Raw genomic sequence first — 18731 nt, forward strand, 5'->3', positions numbered from 1 at the left:
TGCCTAAGATTCTTATTACCAGTCCCAAACTAATCCAGCAAATAAAATACCTTAAAGATATCCCAGAACCAGCCTTCCGTTCTAGTTAGTTAAATATGAACTCTAAAACAATCCCTTGACTACTCAAAGAAAGCCTAACATTCTTCTCACCCACGGCTGCTACTCACAGTTAACAAATATTGTTACAAAAATAGATGTTTTATATTTATCTATAACTTCGTCTCCATTCAAATATGAAAATATAATCAAATATTATTTTTACGAGTGTAAATATTCGGCTCAAATGTCATACATAATTCTTGTTAGTAGTATTTGTGAACGTAACTATGATATCACTGACCCAGATAGTGATAATCAGATTCCCAACTTCTTATCATAGTAACTTCTGCCCAACTCCTGACACACGAAGTAACCATCGTTCTTTTCAACCATAAAATCTTAAATGACTTTCTAAATTACATCAAAAAATTTAGAGAATAATTGGAAAAATAAAGAAAAAGAATGAATAAAGTTGAAAACATAGTAACTTTGTTAGGAGAGCAAGAAAGATTCACCCTGTGGAATAATCGATCAGTCACCTGTTGTTGGATCACGTTTCTTTGACTTCTCACCCACGGCTGCTACTCACAGTTAACAAATATTGTTACAAAAATAGATGTTTTATATTTATCTATAACTTCGCCTCCATTCAAATATGAAAATATAATCAAATATTATTTTTACGAGTGTAAATATTCGGCTCAAATGTCATACATAATTCTTGTTAGTAGTATTTGTGAACGTAACTATGATAATGAATTCTTTAAATTAGAGAATTTAAAATGCATTAAATAAAGAATTAGTATTTGCCAAAGAGATTCAATTTACTACGAAATGCCGGAATGTAACCTAATAAAAACAAGTAATCCAGGATGTAAAGAACATCAATGATCCTTTTCTTGCTTTTTGGTGGCAAAACTCCAAACAACCGCTTCAATGTACTCTTTCTTTGATTTTAACAAACACAAAGTGTCCCACATGTGGAAAAGGTGGTAATCAGAAGCTAACAGATAGTGCAAGAGCTAGGAGCAGGTGTTGGTCCAGTGGTCAAGAGCGTGGCTTTGTAAGTGGGAAGTCCCCAGTTCGAATCCCGCTTATGAATTCTTTTTAGTAATTGTTAACAGTAAAGTATGAGCTTCCGCTCACGTCCACGATACGGTAGTTGGACGTTAAGCCACGCCTGAAAAAATAGGCGATTACTTTACTTAGTGAAACAGCGAGAAGCTCGAAATTCTCATCTTCGAATAATGAGATCGCATCTACTACTACTACCTACTATTGGCGCTACAGCCCATTACTGGGCCTTGGCCTCCTCAATCCGCTTCCGCCAGTCCTCCCTATTCATTGCAGCAACCTTCCAATTCCTCACTCCTAGCAGGTCTCTGGCATCCACTTCTACCCCATCATTCCATCTTAATTTAGGCCTGCCCACTCTCCTGACCCTGTGTATTACATCTTCTTGCAGAAGCCGTCTGGGTGTTTCCAACTCAGACATCCTTACCACATGGCCTCCCATCTAATTATTTTAATGAGGTCTCATCACGTGACGAATATGCTCTTGCGCTTTCTTATTCAACGTGTGCTCTTTATCAACCAAACCACTATGGATATTTTTGAGATCGAATGCAACGCACACCGTCAGGTACTAGTTCAAATTGAGCTCGTCGTACCAGCTAAAGCGTAAACACTTTTCTATCAATTATTATTTTATTAGCTGGCAATCGTGATCTAATCCACAACTTTTGTTTGTCCTGCGTTTACCCAGAAAATTTACTTTTCATCGCGAATTCACTTTTTATGAAAACAAAATCTCTCAAGGTTTTAACGAATAGATTTACAAATTTCAAGTTAGAGTATCGCTTACTGGGGGGCTTAAGCTGAAGCGCAAAATACTTCGCAGCTTCTGACATGGTTTGCGGACCACTTGCTACTCGCAGTTTATATAGACTGAAAAATTGATTGATAAAGCGATCCTACAGCTGCCGTCAGAAGTGCTAAATGTGTGGATCGAGATCTCAGTGCAAATTTTACTTTCCAGGCTAAAAATCAATTTTATTGATTCAGTCCTTCTTTTTCTATGATTCATACATTTAAAAAGCAGTGATGGTGGCGTTTTTAGAGTACTGAACTAAAATCTAAGAGATTGCGATTGTGATTCCTTATGCAATGCCACTTCTCTCTATTTTGCAGTTTTATCAACTCTATATAATTAGAAAATTCGAAATATTGATAAAATACGAATCTTTATGAAAACTTAGTTCAATGGTACTTTCGCGCTTATTTTTCCTCTACTCTATATTGTAACCAAGCAATTTATTAAAAAATCAAATGTAAATAATATTTGTAAGTTTGGTTTTTGAGGATTAAAATCTAAAAACAATGAAAAAATAAAAATATCATAAACTTTCAGAATGAAGATCATTAGAATTGCGGAAATCTAAAGTAAAAGATGATAAAAATCGCATTTTCGGTTAGTTATTTTCTTCAGACTAGTAATTACTCTTGCATTGAAATAGCTCTCTAGGGTGAAGCAAACCGATCAGTCGTGTGAATTTCACACTATTTTCTTCTTTATTTAACACAAATAAAGTAAAATAAACATGCTCTTCAGGTATTGAAGCTAATGCCTTAAGTAACCTGATTCTACAATAATGTAATTATCAATACTTTGTTAGCACTTCGAGTATATCTGGGTAAATCGTTTATGTTTAGACGTACCTACCGAGTACATTAATTTTAAAACAGGTTTTCATACTTTATCGACCCTACTGTGCAAGGTCGTTTAACGAACAAACTTGTTGTTTTTCTTTAACTTATTTATTTATTGAACTTTTAGTCTGAGCTAAAATTCTGAAAGGTTAGTTACTGAGCTAAAATTCTGAAAGGTTAGTTACTGAGCTAAAATTCTGAAAGGTTAGTTACTAAAAAAAATGACTGCATGAAAAATTCTAATAAACAAAGGCCATCTAGGCTAGGAAGTGACCTAAGTGACAGGAATGTTTCTTCAAAAGGACATTCGAACCCTGGTTGAACGTTGCGTTTGCTTCCCTGTTAATTCCTCAACATTATCAGTGTTGATTTCTTTTTGTTGTAATTAACATTAAGTAAACTTTTAGTAAACAATTCTGCTTTTAGCAAAATAGTTTAACAGACTTGTAAAATTGCATTAAAAGAAGGAGTCCAATTTTTTTCCCTCACATTCCAGATTCTTTCGACAAATTCGACAAAATAAAACTTTTCCAAAAATATTTCTGCTGTTATCTTAGGTAATCCGTGATCCTTTACAAAAGTTGAAGGTGCTCTTTCAGTTTATAAAACCACAAGGGGATTGTAAAAGTCACCGCGAAGAAGGTGACCAGGTTATCGGTTATATAAGGGTGTTGAAAGAGTAATGGTGCAGCATGATCTTCCGAACTTCGAGACAGTTCATGTTAATGACGAGCATGCACGCAACAATCCATTACCACTTTGATTCATTGCGACAACCAATACTCGTAAAAGGTTACACTAATATTACTGAATTAGAAGCAAAAGCAAAGATCATTCAGAAACATAAATTATTAAATAATTATTTTATTAAACTATGTCTTGTGATATTCCTATATTTCTAAATCCAGCATTAACCACAAAATGTGTCTCTTCTCTGTAGTTTTCGACGAAATAAGTTTTTTACTATTAAAATATAATATGAAGAATATTTTCATGAAATAGATTCCACATCTAGCGTGATTCATTGCTTGGAATGGAATCAGACTCTTCAACACTGTTACTAAATTCTTCTTCTGAAAAATCAACTTTACATTATGAAAAAAGACGATCAAGAATTAATAAGGTAAATAACAAATCGATAAGATAGTATGTTTCAAAGTAGAATCAATTCAAAAGCTTAGAACAATATAGACCATTTTTAAATACCATTAAAATCTAATAAAAGTAATAAGAAGCAAGTTGAAATATGTAAGAGAGGTATAGAATAAGTTTACAAAAAATAATCAAATAAATAATAACAATATCAATAAAAATCACAAACTCAGATATGCAACCATACAATTTTTCACAAAATAATTTAATCATACTTAGAAGATAAAATAATTTAATTACAGAGTTTCCAACCAGAAAACTGACGAACCAACGCCTTACTAAACATTTATCGATTGTCGAGAAGTATATCACGCTTTAGTATTTCCTTTCTGCATTACTAATGGCACCCACTAAAGCCCACCTAATCTCTCTACGACTGCAAAACAAATCTCAACTTGAATATGCCATAAACCTTAGGCGAAAATTTTAGAACCGTGGAACAGGAGAAACTATTTCTAACATTTATTCACATTTTAATGGATATTCAATTTTAAAACTCTCAACAAAACCTAAATAAAATGTTATACCAAGAAAATAAATGGCACAATTAAATTACACTAACTTGATAAAGGCGATTCTTCTTCTTCTTCTTCAATATCGCTTTCTGTTAACCTGATGATCTGTTGCTGGTCAATGTTTTGTCCAATCTCCTCGTTCTGTTTTATTCTGGTTAGAGATCTACTCCTACGTTCCTCGTCAGCTGAAGTAGTTGCACGTAAAGTTTCTTTCGATGGTTTGCAGCCCATTTCAGGGTAAGTACATCAAATCCTCCTCCTAAACCTAGAAAACAAAACAAAAAAAAAAAAAAACAGTAAAATAGATATTTCACTTTTTATTTGGACAAAGAAACCATACTCTCAAATTCTTTTTTTGTAATAAACAAAGAATTTTCGAACTTTGAGTTCATCTACATGGACGAATCTTAGTGTGTCGAGGATATCCCGGGTTGTCGAAGCGTTAAAGATCATGAAATTCTTTCTTAAAATTGTTAATGTGCGCACCGAAGAAATAATCAGGAGGTTGTAACCCTTTTCGGGTGGCAATCAACGATTAAAACACAATTAGCAGTTCAGCACCGTACAATTCTTAGCAGTTATTTAACTCTGCTAAAATGGGTTAGAAATGATAGTCTGTTTTGTTAGAAAACACTATACTACCCGCATTATTGCATTGGAGAGGGTTGAATATGATATCGGATAGTTGTGAGAAAATAGACGAGAGTCTCTTGATTAATAACTGACGGGCACTGAAGCCACCATTCTGAACATTTGGAAATCTGTGGCTCGCTAGTCTTATACGAGTATAATACACTATTTTACATTATATTAATGCATTAGAATTATGTACAAAAATGTATTATTATAAAATAAATATATAACATTTGATGTGGCACATCATTCTGTTACCATTATTTGGTTCAAATTACACAAAATGTACCCTTCACGAGGTGCCTCATGGATGCAGGAAGTTAGGAGTAGCGATCACACAGATTACCTCAGTACAGTACCCATCACACTTATTGAAAGCCTACACAAAAGGTTCCGGCACTTCACATTATCATACACAGAAAAAAGGCCCAAACTATACCAAACTTAGGAAGCGACTCTTCAAGCAAGCAGACTAGGGCCGATCGCTTATATTTTCTGAACTAGTTCAGATTTAAAGACAGATTTTCGGACCCCAATATGTACACAAGTACATGTTTATTTTATGTATACACAGAAATTACAGTGGTAAACTATATTTACAAATATAATTACTGCACAAGCAAGAATAATTATTAAGTCATTAATAAGAATAATGGTTAAAAGTAAAAAAAAATGCTAAACCTACTTAAAATAGAAATGCGAAATAATTTACTAATATAGAAGATTAGGGAATTATTTGAAGAAAGAAAAAATTAACTTTGTTTTATGTCAATTCAGTTCTTTATTGTTATATTTTGTACTTGTTTGCGCCCAAGAAAGAAGTAGCAAGAAATCAAACATCTCATTCACATACTTCATTCAAGAGAAGAGGTTTTTACATCAACACAACTTGGGATTCTTAATCGTTACATATTACCTAAATATTCTTTAAAGCTTGTAGATTATTATTGCTGTGGGTACTTTCCTACTATTAACTTATTGAATAGAATTATCATTCTTCACGATTTTTGAAAGAAGTTTTTGTCGGTAAAAAAATCTTAATAGAAATAAAAATCTTTATTAAAATGATAGTTTCGCAATGAAATCAATTAAACTATGTTAGAAAAAGAAATGCACCTTCTTAAATAATGAAAAAATAATGATAATGAGTAAAACTGGCTCTAATTCCAGTTTTACTTTGATGTATTGTTATGTTAATTGTTGCATTTCATAGAGGGCGCACAACTTTTTCAGAAAAATTCTTTTATGAAAACACTGAAATCGTTTTGACGAATAAATATGTGTACTTAGGCGTGCACTTTTCTTCCTCATCCATGTTTCTCTCAGCAACAGAATACTCAATCTCAAGATTTAATATTGCTGTTGGTACCGTAAACAATATTCTGGCGAAAGTCAAGAGTAACTCATGGTCCAGTAATGTAGCTCTGTTTAATTCAATTGCCCGTTTCACATTGCTCTATTCAGTACAAATCTGGGGACTAAGGTATTTAAACCGTTTAGAATATGCCCAAACAAATTTTTATAAACATCTTTTTCATCTATTAAAATCTACTCCGTACTATATAATACTGTTGGAAACTGGATTATCTCATATAGCCACCACTGTTTTTAAGCTTGCGTTGAAATGGTTTTGCAAAATATTGGAAATGGATCGATCCACATTACCTCGTATTTGTTATGACAGACTATTACATCTTGACTCTTTGCCGTCCAATAATATTAAGTTCAACTTGGTAACCCAAATAAAATAATTTTTTTTAAATGTTGGTTACAACCATCTTTGGGAACTGCAGGATCCTTATGTAATCCGTAAAAATCTACATACAATTTTGTCATCGTATGAAGCCAACTTACACAACACTGACGTAGCCAAACTATACTCCTCAAATTATAGCATTTATTATAGAAATATTCCTTTAAATACTTCGGGTGTTCAAAATTATCTTTTACTCTCTCTACCATTTCCTGTAACTAGAATATTGTTCCAAATTAGAACTTGCAGTAATTTCTCCATTAAAATCATCCACAAAGCAATAGCCGTCTTAATAAATCCTAATCAGCTCTCGTACACTTTGTAATCTTTATGAAAATGAAGATTTATTCCATTTGTTTATTACTTGTCCGCTTTATGAATGCATGAGAATAAAGTATCTTCCTCAATTATCAATCCCAACCACAATTAGCAGAAATGAACAACTATTTCATTTACTGTCGCTGCAATCGAAATCCGACTGTTTAAATATTTATAATTATATCATAAATGTAGTATTGTTGCGCTCATCCATACTTAATGACTAATATAAGTTATAATGTAATGCTGAAGTATCTAAGTTACAATTTAATTTAGAAGGTTAATTTTCATTTGTTACGATTATTTTTACATTATGCAATTTATTATTTTCTTTATTTAAGTTATGTTTAATTTTTATCTTGTATTATTTGTGTATAAAAGGATTTGTGTATGCAACCCTTTCTGTACACCTTTTTAGGAAAAACAGAAAAAAAAGAAAGAAAGTTAATTGTTGCTTTTCTCTTTAAAAACAAAATTGTTTTGAAAATTAAAAATTGTAACTTTAATTTATTAATAGAAATTTACTGTTATTCAAGGATAGTTCTAAGCTTGTGATCCACAAATTAAGAACACCTTGCAATTACGTAATTATTCAACGCGGAGATGTCGGGTTCGAATACAGCTGACGGTCCTTAGATTTTCTCTTCCTAGGAGCTTCTTACAGCTCATTGTCTAGTGATGGACAGTGTTATCTGTAACGAGAGAACACTGTCCGGAGGCCGGCCGTGCACTGGATAAAAGGATCCGGGCGCCAATGATCTCGGATGTTAACGCGCCTTAAATTAAAAAAAAAAAAATTAAACTATTTTTCCAACCAACTTTTTTAACTGCAAATAAATGCTGCATAATTTCAGTCTATTGCTAGTAAGTAAACCCATAACATCAATATATATCAGAAGAGCGCAAGACGCAACTTCCTTTTAGTTCCACAAACCATCAATGACTTCGCTATTATGTAAAACTAAAGATGATTGTTCATATAATATGGGTTATGAGGCACATGGGACTGCAAGGAATAGCAGATCAGGGGTGTTATCATTTGTCCAAGATTAGTACTGTAAGTATTGGATTAGGCAATAAACAGACTGACAAAGGATACTCGTATTTTTCGCTGTATTCTTCGGCGGTTTTGGAGGCAAATGCTTTAAGCAGCGTCTTCTGTAACACAATTTGCATACTCCGCTTCAGTAATAATTATCCTCTACTCCAGGTGGGTTTGTCATAAACATTAGGTGCAGTTGCAAAGAGGCGGCATAATCCTAGTTCTCACTTAATCTTTAAGATGGATTAGTATATAGAAATATATTTTAGTCGGTTTTAATTATTTAATTACTGAATTTATCCAATATGATTTATGCAATTGGTAAAAAAGATCACATGTTTCAGGAATTATTATAATATATGTATTTAAAATAAAGTAATTAGCTTTATTCCAATAAAAAATTAGAAGATTTGGAATTAATAAAAGAAGAATTACAAACTCAAACTAAGAGAGTTGAGCAAGGTGAGAACTTTAGACAGCACTCAAGAGCTAGCCGCCAAAACTCAAGAGGGGTAAGAAAAATTAAACCACAGCTACGGCACTTTCCCTTAAGACGTGTAAAAAAAAAACAAACTGCAATTACAATACTTCTTCTTAAGAGGGAAAAGAAAAATTAATTTTAATAGTAATTTTAGAGGGAATCTCACTTTGGTGGGGCTAACTCCTCTCCATATGCATGTACCCTGCTTTGAGTTTGAAATTTCGAATTCAACGGCATCTCTTAAATGAAAATCGGCCCATGCGGTCAGGCGCTACGTTGTTTACAAAAGAGGTAACAAGAAGAAGAAGAACAACAACAACAACAACAAGAACAATTTCTAAAAAAACTTCCCGTAAAAGTGGATATACCCTTTATTTTAAAGGAAATTTGGGAATTATCTTTCATAGAAAAAGAGGAAAAAATTGTCTAAGTTAGTGTTTTTCAATACTAACTGTTGATGGACCCTGGGCAGTGAGAAAGTTTTTTTTGTTTAAGAACGAAAAAAAGAAGAGAATTATCTTACTGAATTTGGCAATCGAGTATAACTCATCATTGAAATGAAGGGAAACAACCTTTTTTTAACCTGTAGCTTTCAGTTTGATCATTCACCTTTAGCTTGTTCATATCATTGAAAATAAAATAAAATTCTATTTTCTGTTAGTCTCCCAATATCTACTTATTTCCAATGATAGTTTTGCATGTTGCAATCGCTACCAGTTGTCAAAGTAATTTTGCACTTCTGTTTCCGATAAAGCATGTTTAATTTTATCACCCATTTATTTTTACAGTGCGCAACCATTAACATTATCAATTCCATATCTTTTATTTGTATTTATTATAAAAAAAAAAAATCTTTAATCACAGCATTAATAAATTATAAAAATAATAAATTCAAAAATTTCTTTTCAGGTCTGCTTAAGAATGTAAATAAGTTCTGAAGCTTGTTATAACTCACCTTGGATATTTCTGCAAATAAAATCTACAAAAAAAAAAATTGATCTTTGTTCAAATAGATTAATTAAAAGGAAATAAGTTGTAGAATCCAGTCCTTAAAGATTGATTCATCTAAAAGGGGGAATTTTAGGGGTTGAAACCCCTCCCTCTACAATAAATGAAAAATAAAATGTATCTAAAATATGAAAAAAAAAAAAAAAATAAATAACCTAACATATTTAGGAAATTACTCCAGTAAATCAAGATTAAATGGGTCAACTCTCATCCATCTGTATACAAACGAGAAGCCACCTGTTATCTGCATGCTAAACATAACTATAATTTTAAAACTTTAGCTTAAGATTAGTATATAAACTATCTAGTTGGAGTATTCCTTCAAACACGGTACCCCTTCCAGTGTTAGATTCTTCTTTGTCTCTGAGTATTACCTTTAAAATCTATACATTACAAACACGCATCAAAAGCTATCGCTTTTATTTAAAATTTGGTGCCAAGGGAAGATTTCCTAATCAAGACTGACTTAATTTTAGTATTGTTGTTAAATCAGTATCATCATCATTATTTGCGCTTCAGCCCATTATTGCGTCTTGGCCTCCTCGATGCTCTTCCGCCAGTCCTCTCGATTCATTGGCGGCAACCTTCCAATTCCTGATTTCAATTATGCATCTGGCATCTGCCCAACGTAGTCTAGGCTGTCCTACTCTTATTACCAGTCTTTCTTCTGTAACTTTCTTTTTGGGTATTTTGGAACTGCCATCCTTATCGTGCCTATCTTTACCTGCCAAGCTTAATAATTCTCATGATGTCAGCATAGTCGTATGACCTACTGATTTCAGATTCTACCTTCTTTTAATAGGCAGAATATCATAAAAAGGATATCATGCTCGAAGGATAACAGTGCTTTCTCATTGGATTTGGTATGACCCAGGTCTCAGTTCCGTTTGTAAGGAAAGGACTGAGAAGAGTTTTATATAGAAGTACATTGTACCCCCTGCTGCCAGTTTACTTAGGTGCCGATTAAGCACAAAATAAATCAGTAGCAGATTTTGAAAGTATGTAAACTAAAGTAAAAGATTGTCTTCCGACCTTGAGTGAGGCTCAAAATGTTTTAATAGATAAAATACGAAAAGCGCGCTCTAATCCAGATCCATTGGAATTGTTTCCGTACTTTTGACTACTTAACGAATCACAAATAAAAATTTGTTTGAAAAAATAATTTTAGGTTTAGGTTTCCGTTAGTGCGAAGAATTTCGAGTACTCCACCTCTCACCCAACAGAATGAATGGGCTTATGAAAGTAGCTAGGTAAATTGGTATAGCATTTAAAGTGTGGATATATTTGTAAACAGGTATGAGTAAAAATGAATAGGGTACGTTTAGTAGTAGCATTGTTTACATTATCTTGAACAAAATACAAATTTCAAGGCTTTTAGAAAACGAAAATAGAGGTAATATCAATTCTTGAAATTCTAAATGTTTTCTCTTTTTCAACAGATGATTTCTTTTTGACTAGAAAAAAGTGAGTGTCGGCGGGACAGCATTGCGTGATTTCAAAATAAGGTCAATCAACACAGGACGGTGGCCTCAATCTATCTCTATTTTTCTTGAACCAAAAGACTATGGAACTAGACATTTTCACCATCAGCTTTTTTATCAATGGTAGGTTTATACTAAAGTTTCAAATGTTTATTAACATTAGTCTAACACTTTAACATTTAAATTAACACTTTTAAATATTAATTTATTTGAAACGTTATTTATTGCCAACTAATATCTTCCAAAAATAGCAACAGGAGAACATTTAAATTTAAATTATTGCCTTACTTGTTTATTATACTTTTTATTATTTAATTTATTTAGTTATTTACAATCTTTAAAGTACATACAATAAGTAAAAATGGCACGTTTCAAAATTTACATGGCATGGGACCCGATTAAAACTTTTATAGTTTTAATTAATGGTTTTCACTCGAAAATAAAAATTCTATGAAATATATGTGTAACATATTTCATTTCTCTTTTTATCACTTGTTTAAATGTTAATTGTTGTTTTAATATACTTATACATTTTTGTAAATTATTCAACTACATACTTTCAAAAGTCTACTTTGTATAAGTTGAGACTTTTTTTAAAATATATGAGATCTATTGAATAAATAAATCATACTAAACAACAAGTAACGTTTTAATAAAATTTTCTTATGAAAAACTACTTGACACCTTTACCCGTCAAATAATAATATTTTCAAATTTATGGCACGTAGATCTAAAACATTGTACCATCTAAGCTTTATAGGATATCATTGACGATGGTAGTTATGGTCATCGAACTGCAAGAAGCCGCGAGGCTAATGACGATTCAGTCAGTTTTAAAAATAGAAAAATAATAAAGTGGAATCAGAAGTTTTGGGGTTAATTATTCAAAGGATTTCACTCCCCGATAGAAAAAAAAAATTGGACCTGTTTAAATTAAATTGAAGAATTTAATTTAATTTAAGAAACTTTTGTTTGACAAAAATTAGTGAATTAAAAAATTAAAAAAGGACCAAAGAGAAAGAGACACAGAATCCAAATTTATTCATGAATTTTAAAAATACTATAAAATATAAAAAATATTATAAATTAATAAACAATAAAAAAAGTTGTTTTGTAATTGAATTGTTTTTTTTTTGTCTTTTATATAATAAATATGACAGACATTTATATCTACTCGCTTTGTTGGATTCTTTCAACAGACAATACCTGTTGCAGTAGCTAAAAAAAATGGGTTTATTTTTAAACTATACCTAAATAGAAAAGTTATAATGGTGTCATTTGGTAATTTAATAAAATCTTGAAATAATTAAAAAATATGAAGAGCAATACAGTTTGAGCAAACCTTTCATACAAATATTTAATTAACAGTAATGTGAATACTAATAAGTAATTATTTGGTGTTCTTTAAATTAATTTAATACCTCCCATATTTTGAAAAAGAGGAGAAAATTATGCAATTTTTTTGACTCTTTATATAATAATGTGGTCCGATTTCTGTATTCAATTATTAGTAGACACAATCTATCGGGATAAATGATTTAATGCTGATAAACCGCTTTTATTCAAATATTTTTGCATTTATTCATTGGAGCAAATTCTTACGTTACAAGATTATTTTCTTGCATTACGTTTAACGCTTCAAAATGAAATCAAAATAAGCAAAATGAATTTCTGAACAGCGTTTTCATTGTGGGAAATTGTTTTACTTTGTGCACTAGAGGCTGCGTATATAAATCACATGTGCACAAGCGACAAATAATAGTATATTCAGCCACATACACAAGTGCAATTGTGACGTGAAGTTTGTCAATTTTAGATACCTGAAGTAAGGGGCGCCTTGGCAGATGGTTGAGAACAGACTAACAAGTACAGTTGCCTGTCAGGTGGTTTTTAGAAGAGTATAGTAGCGCATGTCTTAACCAGAAACGAAGCGCTGTATATTTTCATTATAATCTTAAAGTTAAACATAATTTCTATATTACTAAACGCCAGTATTGTTATTGGAAAGATAAGCAATCAATAATAAATTATTCAATTACTTTTAGAATTTTGAACAATTTGGCACACACATTCCGTCAGACCATATTTAATATACTGAACGTATTGCTACATAAAAAACATCCCTCTCTAATAGAAAAGAGAATGAAAAAATATTTGACGGTAAGAAATTTTAAGGTTTCTTAGCACAAAAAAAAAGAAGTTCTTTTTTCAATACAATGTTGTTCATTTGAATAAGAAATAATACTGTAATAATAATATTATTATTTACACAAATAAGAGAAAAGGTCTACTAACTGTGAAGAAAATATTTTTTATCGTTTGATTTCAATAAGTAAGAATTTTGCACAAAAAATCCGTTTAAATATTTTTTTTGCTTAGCTTTTTTAGTTTTACTTGAAAATTACACTAAAGCTTTTCTTTAAACAGCGACATCGACCACAATACTTTTACAATCGCCCAATCACATCGCCGACGCTTGGTGTTGGTTGAGTAAAGTGCAGGTAAATATTCTTCAGTACCAACAAATGGTGTAAGGTACAATAAATAAGAATTGGAGCAGTTAACTGTCTTATAAGTGACAGATGTCTAAATAATAAAAAAAAAGTTGTTGGTTTGGTTATCGTAAGTATTATTAAGAATTAAAGGCTTATGACAGCACCCTTGAGAGTAAAGTTAAATAATCAAGCGAGGATGGTCAAAAATGAAGCTCAGCTAAGAAACACATTGGAAGATGTGTCAAATAAAATAAGGTGACGAAGTAAAAATTAAAACCGAGACATTGGAAAATTTAATTCAGCATGTCCCGCTTTATAAATAGTATCTTCCGTTTAGTAAGAATGCGACTGCGAGTGTGATTTTAGGAAAATATTGAGACACTAGCCGAACAAGTTGGAGCTGCGGTTACGATAGTACAACTCTTTTTTCCAACCTCAATTAAAATGATCTTTGAATGATCTTAAAATGATGATCCCTTTACATTCAGGATATGCTAAACGGAGATCCAGAAATCCCCAGTGCATTCCGTTGAGTGGGGGCTTTTCTCTAAAAACATAAATCTTGCAGTGGCCAAACAGATATTAATAAACCTTCCCGACCTATTTTGACATTAGATCATGATGATATAAAATCTAGTGACGTTACGAAAAAACAAAAAAATGATGCCAATCACAACCACGTTAGTGTTTTTTTATATTTATATATTAAGAATAATATGTCGTAAATTTTAGAAAAGCAACTGAATAATATTAACAAAACTGTTACAGAAAGCAAAACACTATTTCTAAAAAGTACAATTAATTCGAACCAAATCCTTTCGTTTAGGTTTATTTGCCACTTTTGAGAATTGAGATTGAACTAACTTGAAAGGGCCCGAAATATTCACACCTGAGCTTAAATATTTTTCATCAATTCTCGATTTTGATAAATACCGTTATTCCAGTACTATAAAAACGTGGCTTAAATTCAGTGATTTTTCAGTTCAGCCAAAAGAAAATATTTTAGTAGAATTTTCGTGAATTAAAAATACTCCCAAAAAATATACTGATACTACAGGTGATACCACAAAAAAATAAAAATACGTATTCTCCAATCGGTTTTCGAAGAGATTTTTAGCTAAATAAGTATCTACATCAAAAATTGAAAATTTGGAGTTACTCTCCAACGGTTTTGACTTAGTGGTATGCCATAATTGGACAAATATTTTGTAAATTATTTCAACACATTTATGATAAAGCGTTATGATTATTTAACGAATTAGCTAATTACTGAAAGATTGAACGGCTTGGTTGATTCTGATGAATTGAAACAACTAGGTGAACAATCTGGCCGGGCTTGACCCATCAATATTACCCCATTGACGCGTTACCATAATTTTTTAATGTCTGCATTAACAGATTTGATTGGGACACTACCAAAAAATTGCATAAAGCGCAAACGCAACAATGCATTTCTTGTCTTTGTCATCTTGGCTTCCTAGGTTACCTTCTTTACTGTCCACTACACACACGCACTCCTAGTTAATATTAGTCTTTTTTCCTTCAGGGAAAATGTTTATTACATTCTTTAGAGCAGAGATGAGCAACCTTTTTTTTTACAACAGGCCAGATACAAATTTAAAAATGTTGCGCGGGCCGCATAGAAGAGCATAAAATAATAATCACTAAAAACATTGAATGATAAAGGTAGACATTACAGAAATAAAGATGTTACTCAATTTAATTTCAGGCGAAATTAATTCTTTAGATTTTTCGACAAAAATTATTATTATGTAGAAAAAGATTACATTACATATTTAATGAGAAGTATGGCACTGATTTTTAGCAACTAATTCGTCCACATTTGGTGAATGTTAAAATATGTTCGTATAGATATGTTAAAAAGTTACAAATTACTATAATTTTACTATTTTTTATTTTACTATAATTTTTTATGGAACTCTTATTGGGCCGCACGAGAAAGTGTGGCGGGCCGCGGATTGCTCATCCTTGACCAAATGCCCAAATATTTTGCTACAAATTTAACTCTAATTCTCTAAGTGGAACAGCAGTCAATTCGATGTCTATACCAGCCTATCTGAAAGAATCTTGTTTTAATAGAGATATTCAAGTCTCTGTAACCACCGCTCTGTACTGTACATTGTGTTTCGAACCCAGATGCAATATTTAACCTTTTACAACCCAGATTCCTAAGGGACATAAATTCTATTCCAGTATTGCTACGGTTTTTATAACAACCCTGATCAAGAGCAAATACGCAAATACTTTCTCTTCATTTATTACCTTCTCTACATTGCTTTTTCAATTACACAAAAAAATGCTCACATAAAATCTAATTAGCAAGATTACTCACGGTCTCTCCAGTGATGCTTTCGCTGCTTCCACGAAATCTTCCTTGAAGCACCTTTTTCTTGTGCTCCCCCCGTAATAAGAGCCGAGATTTTTACGGAGTCCTCCGCTTCATTTGATGATTCCACTTACCACTATCAGAGACCTAGTGGAAATTTTAGTATCCTCATTCACCAAAGAGTGCGGACCCTCTTTTAAAAAAAACTTTCCTTAATTTTAAAACTACTAATTAGTCGAGTATTAAGTTGATGGTGTGTGTGAACGACCAGACTTCAACCACTGCTAGCAATGAGTGCATTGCCTTATCATAGTTGCTCCAACTTTCCAATGCCCACATGAACTCTCAAACTGAGAACCTATTCCGCAAAAGAAAGAGATATGGGAAGTATTGGAGAAATTTTTTATTTATACAAAATATTTTTAAAGACCCCAAATCCGAGCTGGACAAGCTCTCCCATAAAAGAACCGAATTTACATTCTCTGTGGCTTTAAGCCAAATATTAGATAGGGATCAATGAAAGTAAACTTACAGCATAGTCATTCATCATATAATTGTATATTTACAAAAGCCGACATCAGAAAATTACACATTCATAAAGTGATGAACTTTAAGAACTTAGTACTTCAAATTACTGATGAATATTTAGTAAAACTGTTGAAACTCAAATACAATATATGGTTATATTCTTACAGATCGCACTGCTTTCTACGATCAGCTTAGAACTCCTAATATTTTTAAGTCATTATCTCTTCAGGTATTTCATATGCACACTAGAGTTATTTGAACCTAACCCCAATCCAAGAACTGTAAATTATCCATTTCTTCAAATGAAATGGGTCTCAATGAAGGTGGTAAAGAGTGAAAACCATAATTTTTCAAGGGATTATTACTACCATACACACTAACTGAGCCCTCAGCCCGCTCTGTAGCTTCATGATTTCTCAGGTTCAGCCATTCCTTAACAGGGGGTAAAGTCGGTAACTCGTTTTTTTTTCTTTCTTCTTCAATAACTAGAAATATAAAAAAAAAAATTAATGAAACGTGCTTATACAATCGCGGGTACTAGTGTTACAAAAAGAAAAATCAAACTTTTTGAATTTTACTAAAGGCGTTACGCAATGGTATTCATCAAGGGCATTGAAATGACAGTGTCAATTTTTACATAAGTGCATTGCGAGCAAAAATATATTGTTCTTCTAAAGAAAGTGACAATTTTTAAAATAATTATTCCTTTCTTGACTCTAATACAAACCTATTTAGCAAATTTAAGTCACCATTAAACATGGAAAAGCGATTTTCATGTCCAACTACCGATCAGGTGTCTAGGCCGATAGCCAACATACTATACTTAAATTTTTCATATTATTACACAATATAAAATTCGTATCTAAGAACCGCAATTAAATCTAGAACCACAATACATCTTATCAGTAACTTCCTCGCCTCTAACCTCTTAATTAAAACGCATAAAATAAATACTTTCAAAATTGAAAGGTATTGCTTTGGTTATTCCAATCAATTGAGAGTCCATGAAATTTTCAACAGAAATACTAGAATATACATACAAAATATTCTGATAATTTTGACTAGATTATACGACGGTATTATTCCCATGATTGCCGAATTAAACTAATTCTATTAATTTTGAATCTATGAAACCAAATAAAATAATAATACATTTTAAACACTTGCCTTGTGCTTCAAAAGCTGATAATTCCTGATTTGTGTAATGCGTAAATGTACAAGCCTCTTCAAAAGGACATGAACCTGTATTACGAAAACGTCGACAACTATCTTTTTGTCTCTCTTCGGCAACTAAGGTTTTCAAATCTGAAATTAAATTGTCTTTCATACACATACATATGTACAATCAAGTCAAGAACAAATGAACACATATCACAAATTATAGTATTAATGTATGCATAAAATACAAAAAGAAATAGCGAAAGAACATATTCCCTGTGACATATTTAAACAATAACTTACCTCTCACCTTACAATAGTAAATTTTTTTTAATCGCTGATGAGAAATCCCATTTAGATGCTTTTTCCTGCTATCCACAACGTCCGTGAAACCTCTGTCACAGTATTCACAGTAATATCGCCTCCCCATTGTTCTGCAGGCTTAACATCCCAGTAATCAAACTTCTATAGTAACCAAAATACAATTACAAAAAATCACATTAATCAAGAAAACAACGTTCAACCATTTTCCAACTCTACCCTTCCCTTATTCTTGTTATCATTTTTAATTTAAGGATTATCGGATAGATAAAACAAATAAAAAATTACTAGTCGTTCCTAATAAAAAGTAATATGAAATTTATACTGAATCTAAAATAAAACAGTAAATTAAAATTGAGAGAAGTTTAAAAATGTTTTGTAATATCAGCTTAGATAAAATATTTCGATGGGCTGAAATCGATGAATTGCTCTTATTATCAATAACAATAATTTTAACCTGTATGTAGTATGTACTTGGAACTTGAAGGTTGCGATTAATAGAAAGTGGAGAAATGGAAGTTTACCTCTTTTCATTTTCAGTTCCTCTTATAATTGTTAGATAATTGACGCTTTTGACTACTGCTCTGTCTGTAGGAAATAGGTAAAGTTTACTTCAATTCTGCCCTGTTTTAAACAAAATATTTCTGCAATCATTGTGTAACTATGCACAAAATAATTATAAATATTATATAGCCATATACAAATTTGTTCTCACAGAAAAAAAAGAAACAGTTCTCGTTTTGAAGGTTCA

At 31.8% G+C, this 18731-nt stretch overlaps 2 protein-coding genes across 5 annotated transcripts in view; both read right to left on the reverse strand.

Annotated features, from left to right (window-relative positions):
- LOC141455315 (uncharacterized) overlaps nt 1–13173 on the reverse strand; it is a 142993-nt gene extending 129820 nt beyond the window's left edge. Inside the window, exons 1-3 of one of the 4 annotated variants that reach the window (XM_074130265.1) lie at nt 7939–8447; nt 6903–7019; nt 4463–4680 (exon numbers count right to left, since the gene is read on the reverse strand). In XM_074130265.1, coding sequence (XP_073986366.1) covers nt 4463–4646 — 184 coding nt within the window. In that variant the 5' untranslated portion in view covers nt 4647–4680; nt 6903–7019; nt 7939–8447. Of the gene's footprint in view, nt 1–4462; nt 4681–6902; nt 7263–7938; nt 8448–12951 lie in introns of those variants that run through there. The other 3 variants (XM_074130266.1, XM_074130268.1, XM_074130267.1) reach the window with 3 other exon arrangements.
- Nucleotides 13174–16511: 3338 nt separating this feature from the next.
- LOC141455318 (zinc finger matrin-type protein 5) lies at nt 16512–18699 on the reverse strand. Its single transcript, XM_074130270.1, has 4 exons — nt 18505–18699; nt 17963–18124; nt 17669–17806; nt 16512–16986 (listed from the first exon to the last, which is right to left on the reverse strand). Exons 2-4 carry the CDS (start codon nt 18087–18089, stop codon nt 16763–16765), a joined length of 489 nt encoding a protein of 162 aa, XP_073986371.1. The 5' UTR covers nt 18090–18124; nt 18505–18699; the 3' UTR covers nt 16512–16762.
- Between the last annotated feature and the right edge of the window lie 32 nt (nt 18700–18731).

This window comes from Rhodnius prolixus, unplaced genomic scaffold, assembly GCF_049639745.1.
Source record: "Rhodnius prolixus isolate KJV_2025 unplaced genomic scaffold, Rpr scaffold_4, whole genome shotgun sequence".
Classification (NCBI taxonomy): domain Eukaryota; kingdom Metazoa; phylum Arthropoda; class Insecta; order Hemiptera; family Reduviidae; genus Rhodnius; species Rhodnius prolixus.

Coding starts and splice junctions, on each gene's coding strand:
- LOC141455318 (XM_074130270.1), bottom strand. CDS start 18,089: ATGGGGAGGCGATATTACTGTGAATACTGTGACAGAGGTTTCACGGAC. Junction 17,807..17,962: donor TTACTATTGTAAGGTGAGAG/GTAAGTTATTGT, acceptor ATTTAATTTCAG/ATTTGAAAACCTTAGTTGCC. Junction 16,987..17,668: donor ATCAGCTTTTGAAGCACAAG/GCAAGTGTTTAA, acceptor TTATATTTCTAG/TTATTGAAGAAGAAAGAAAA.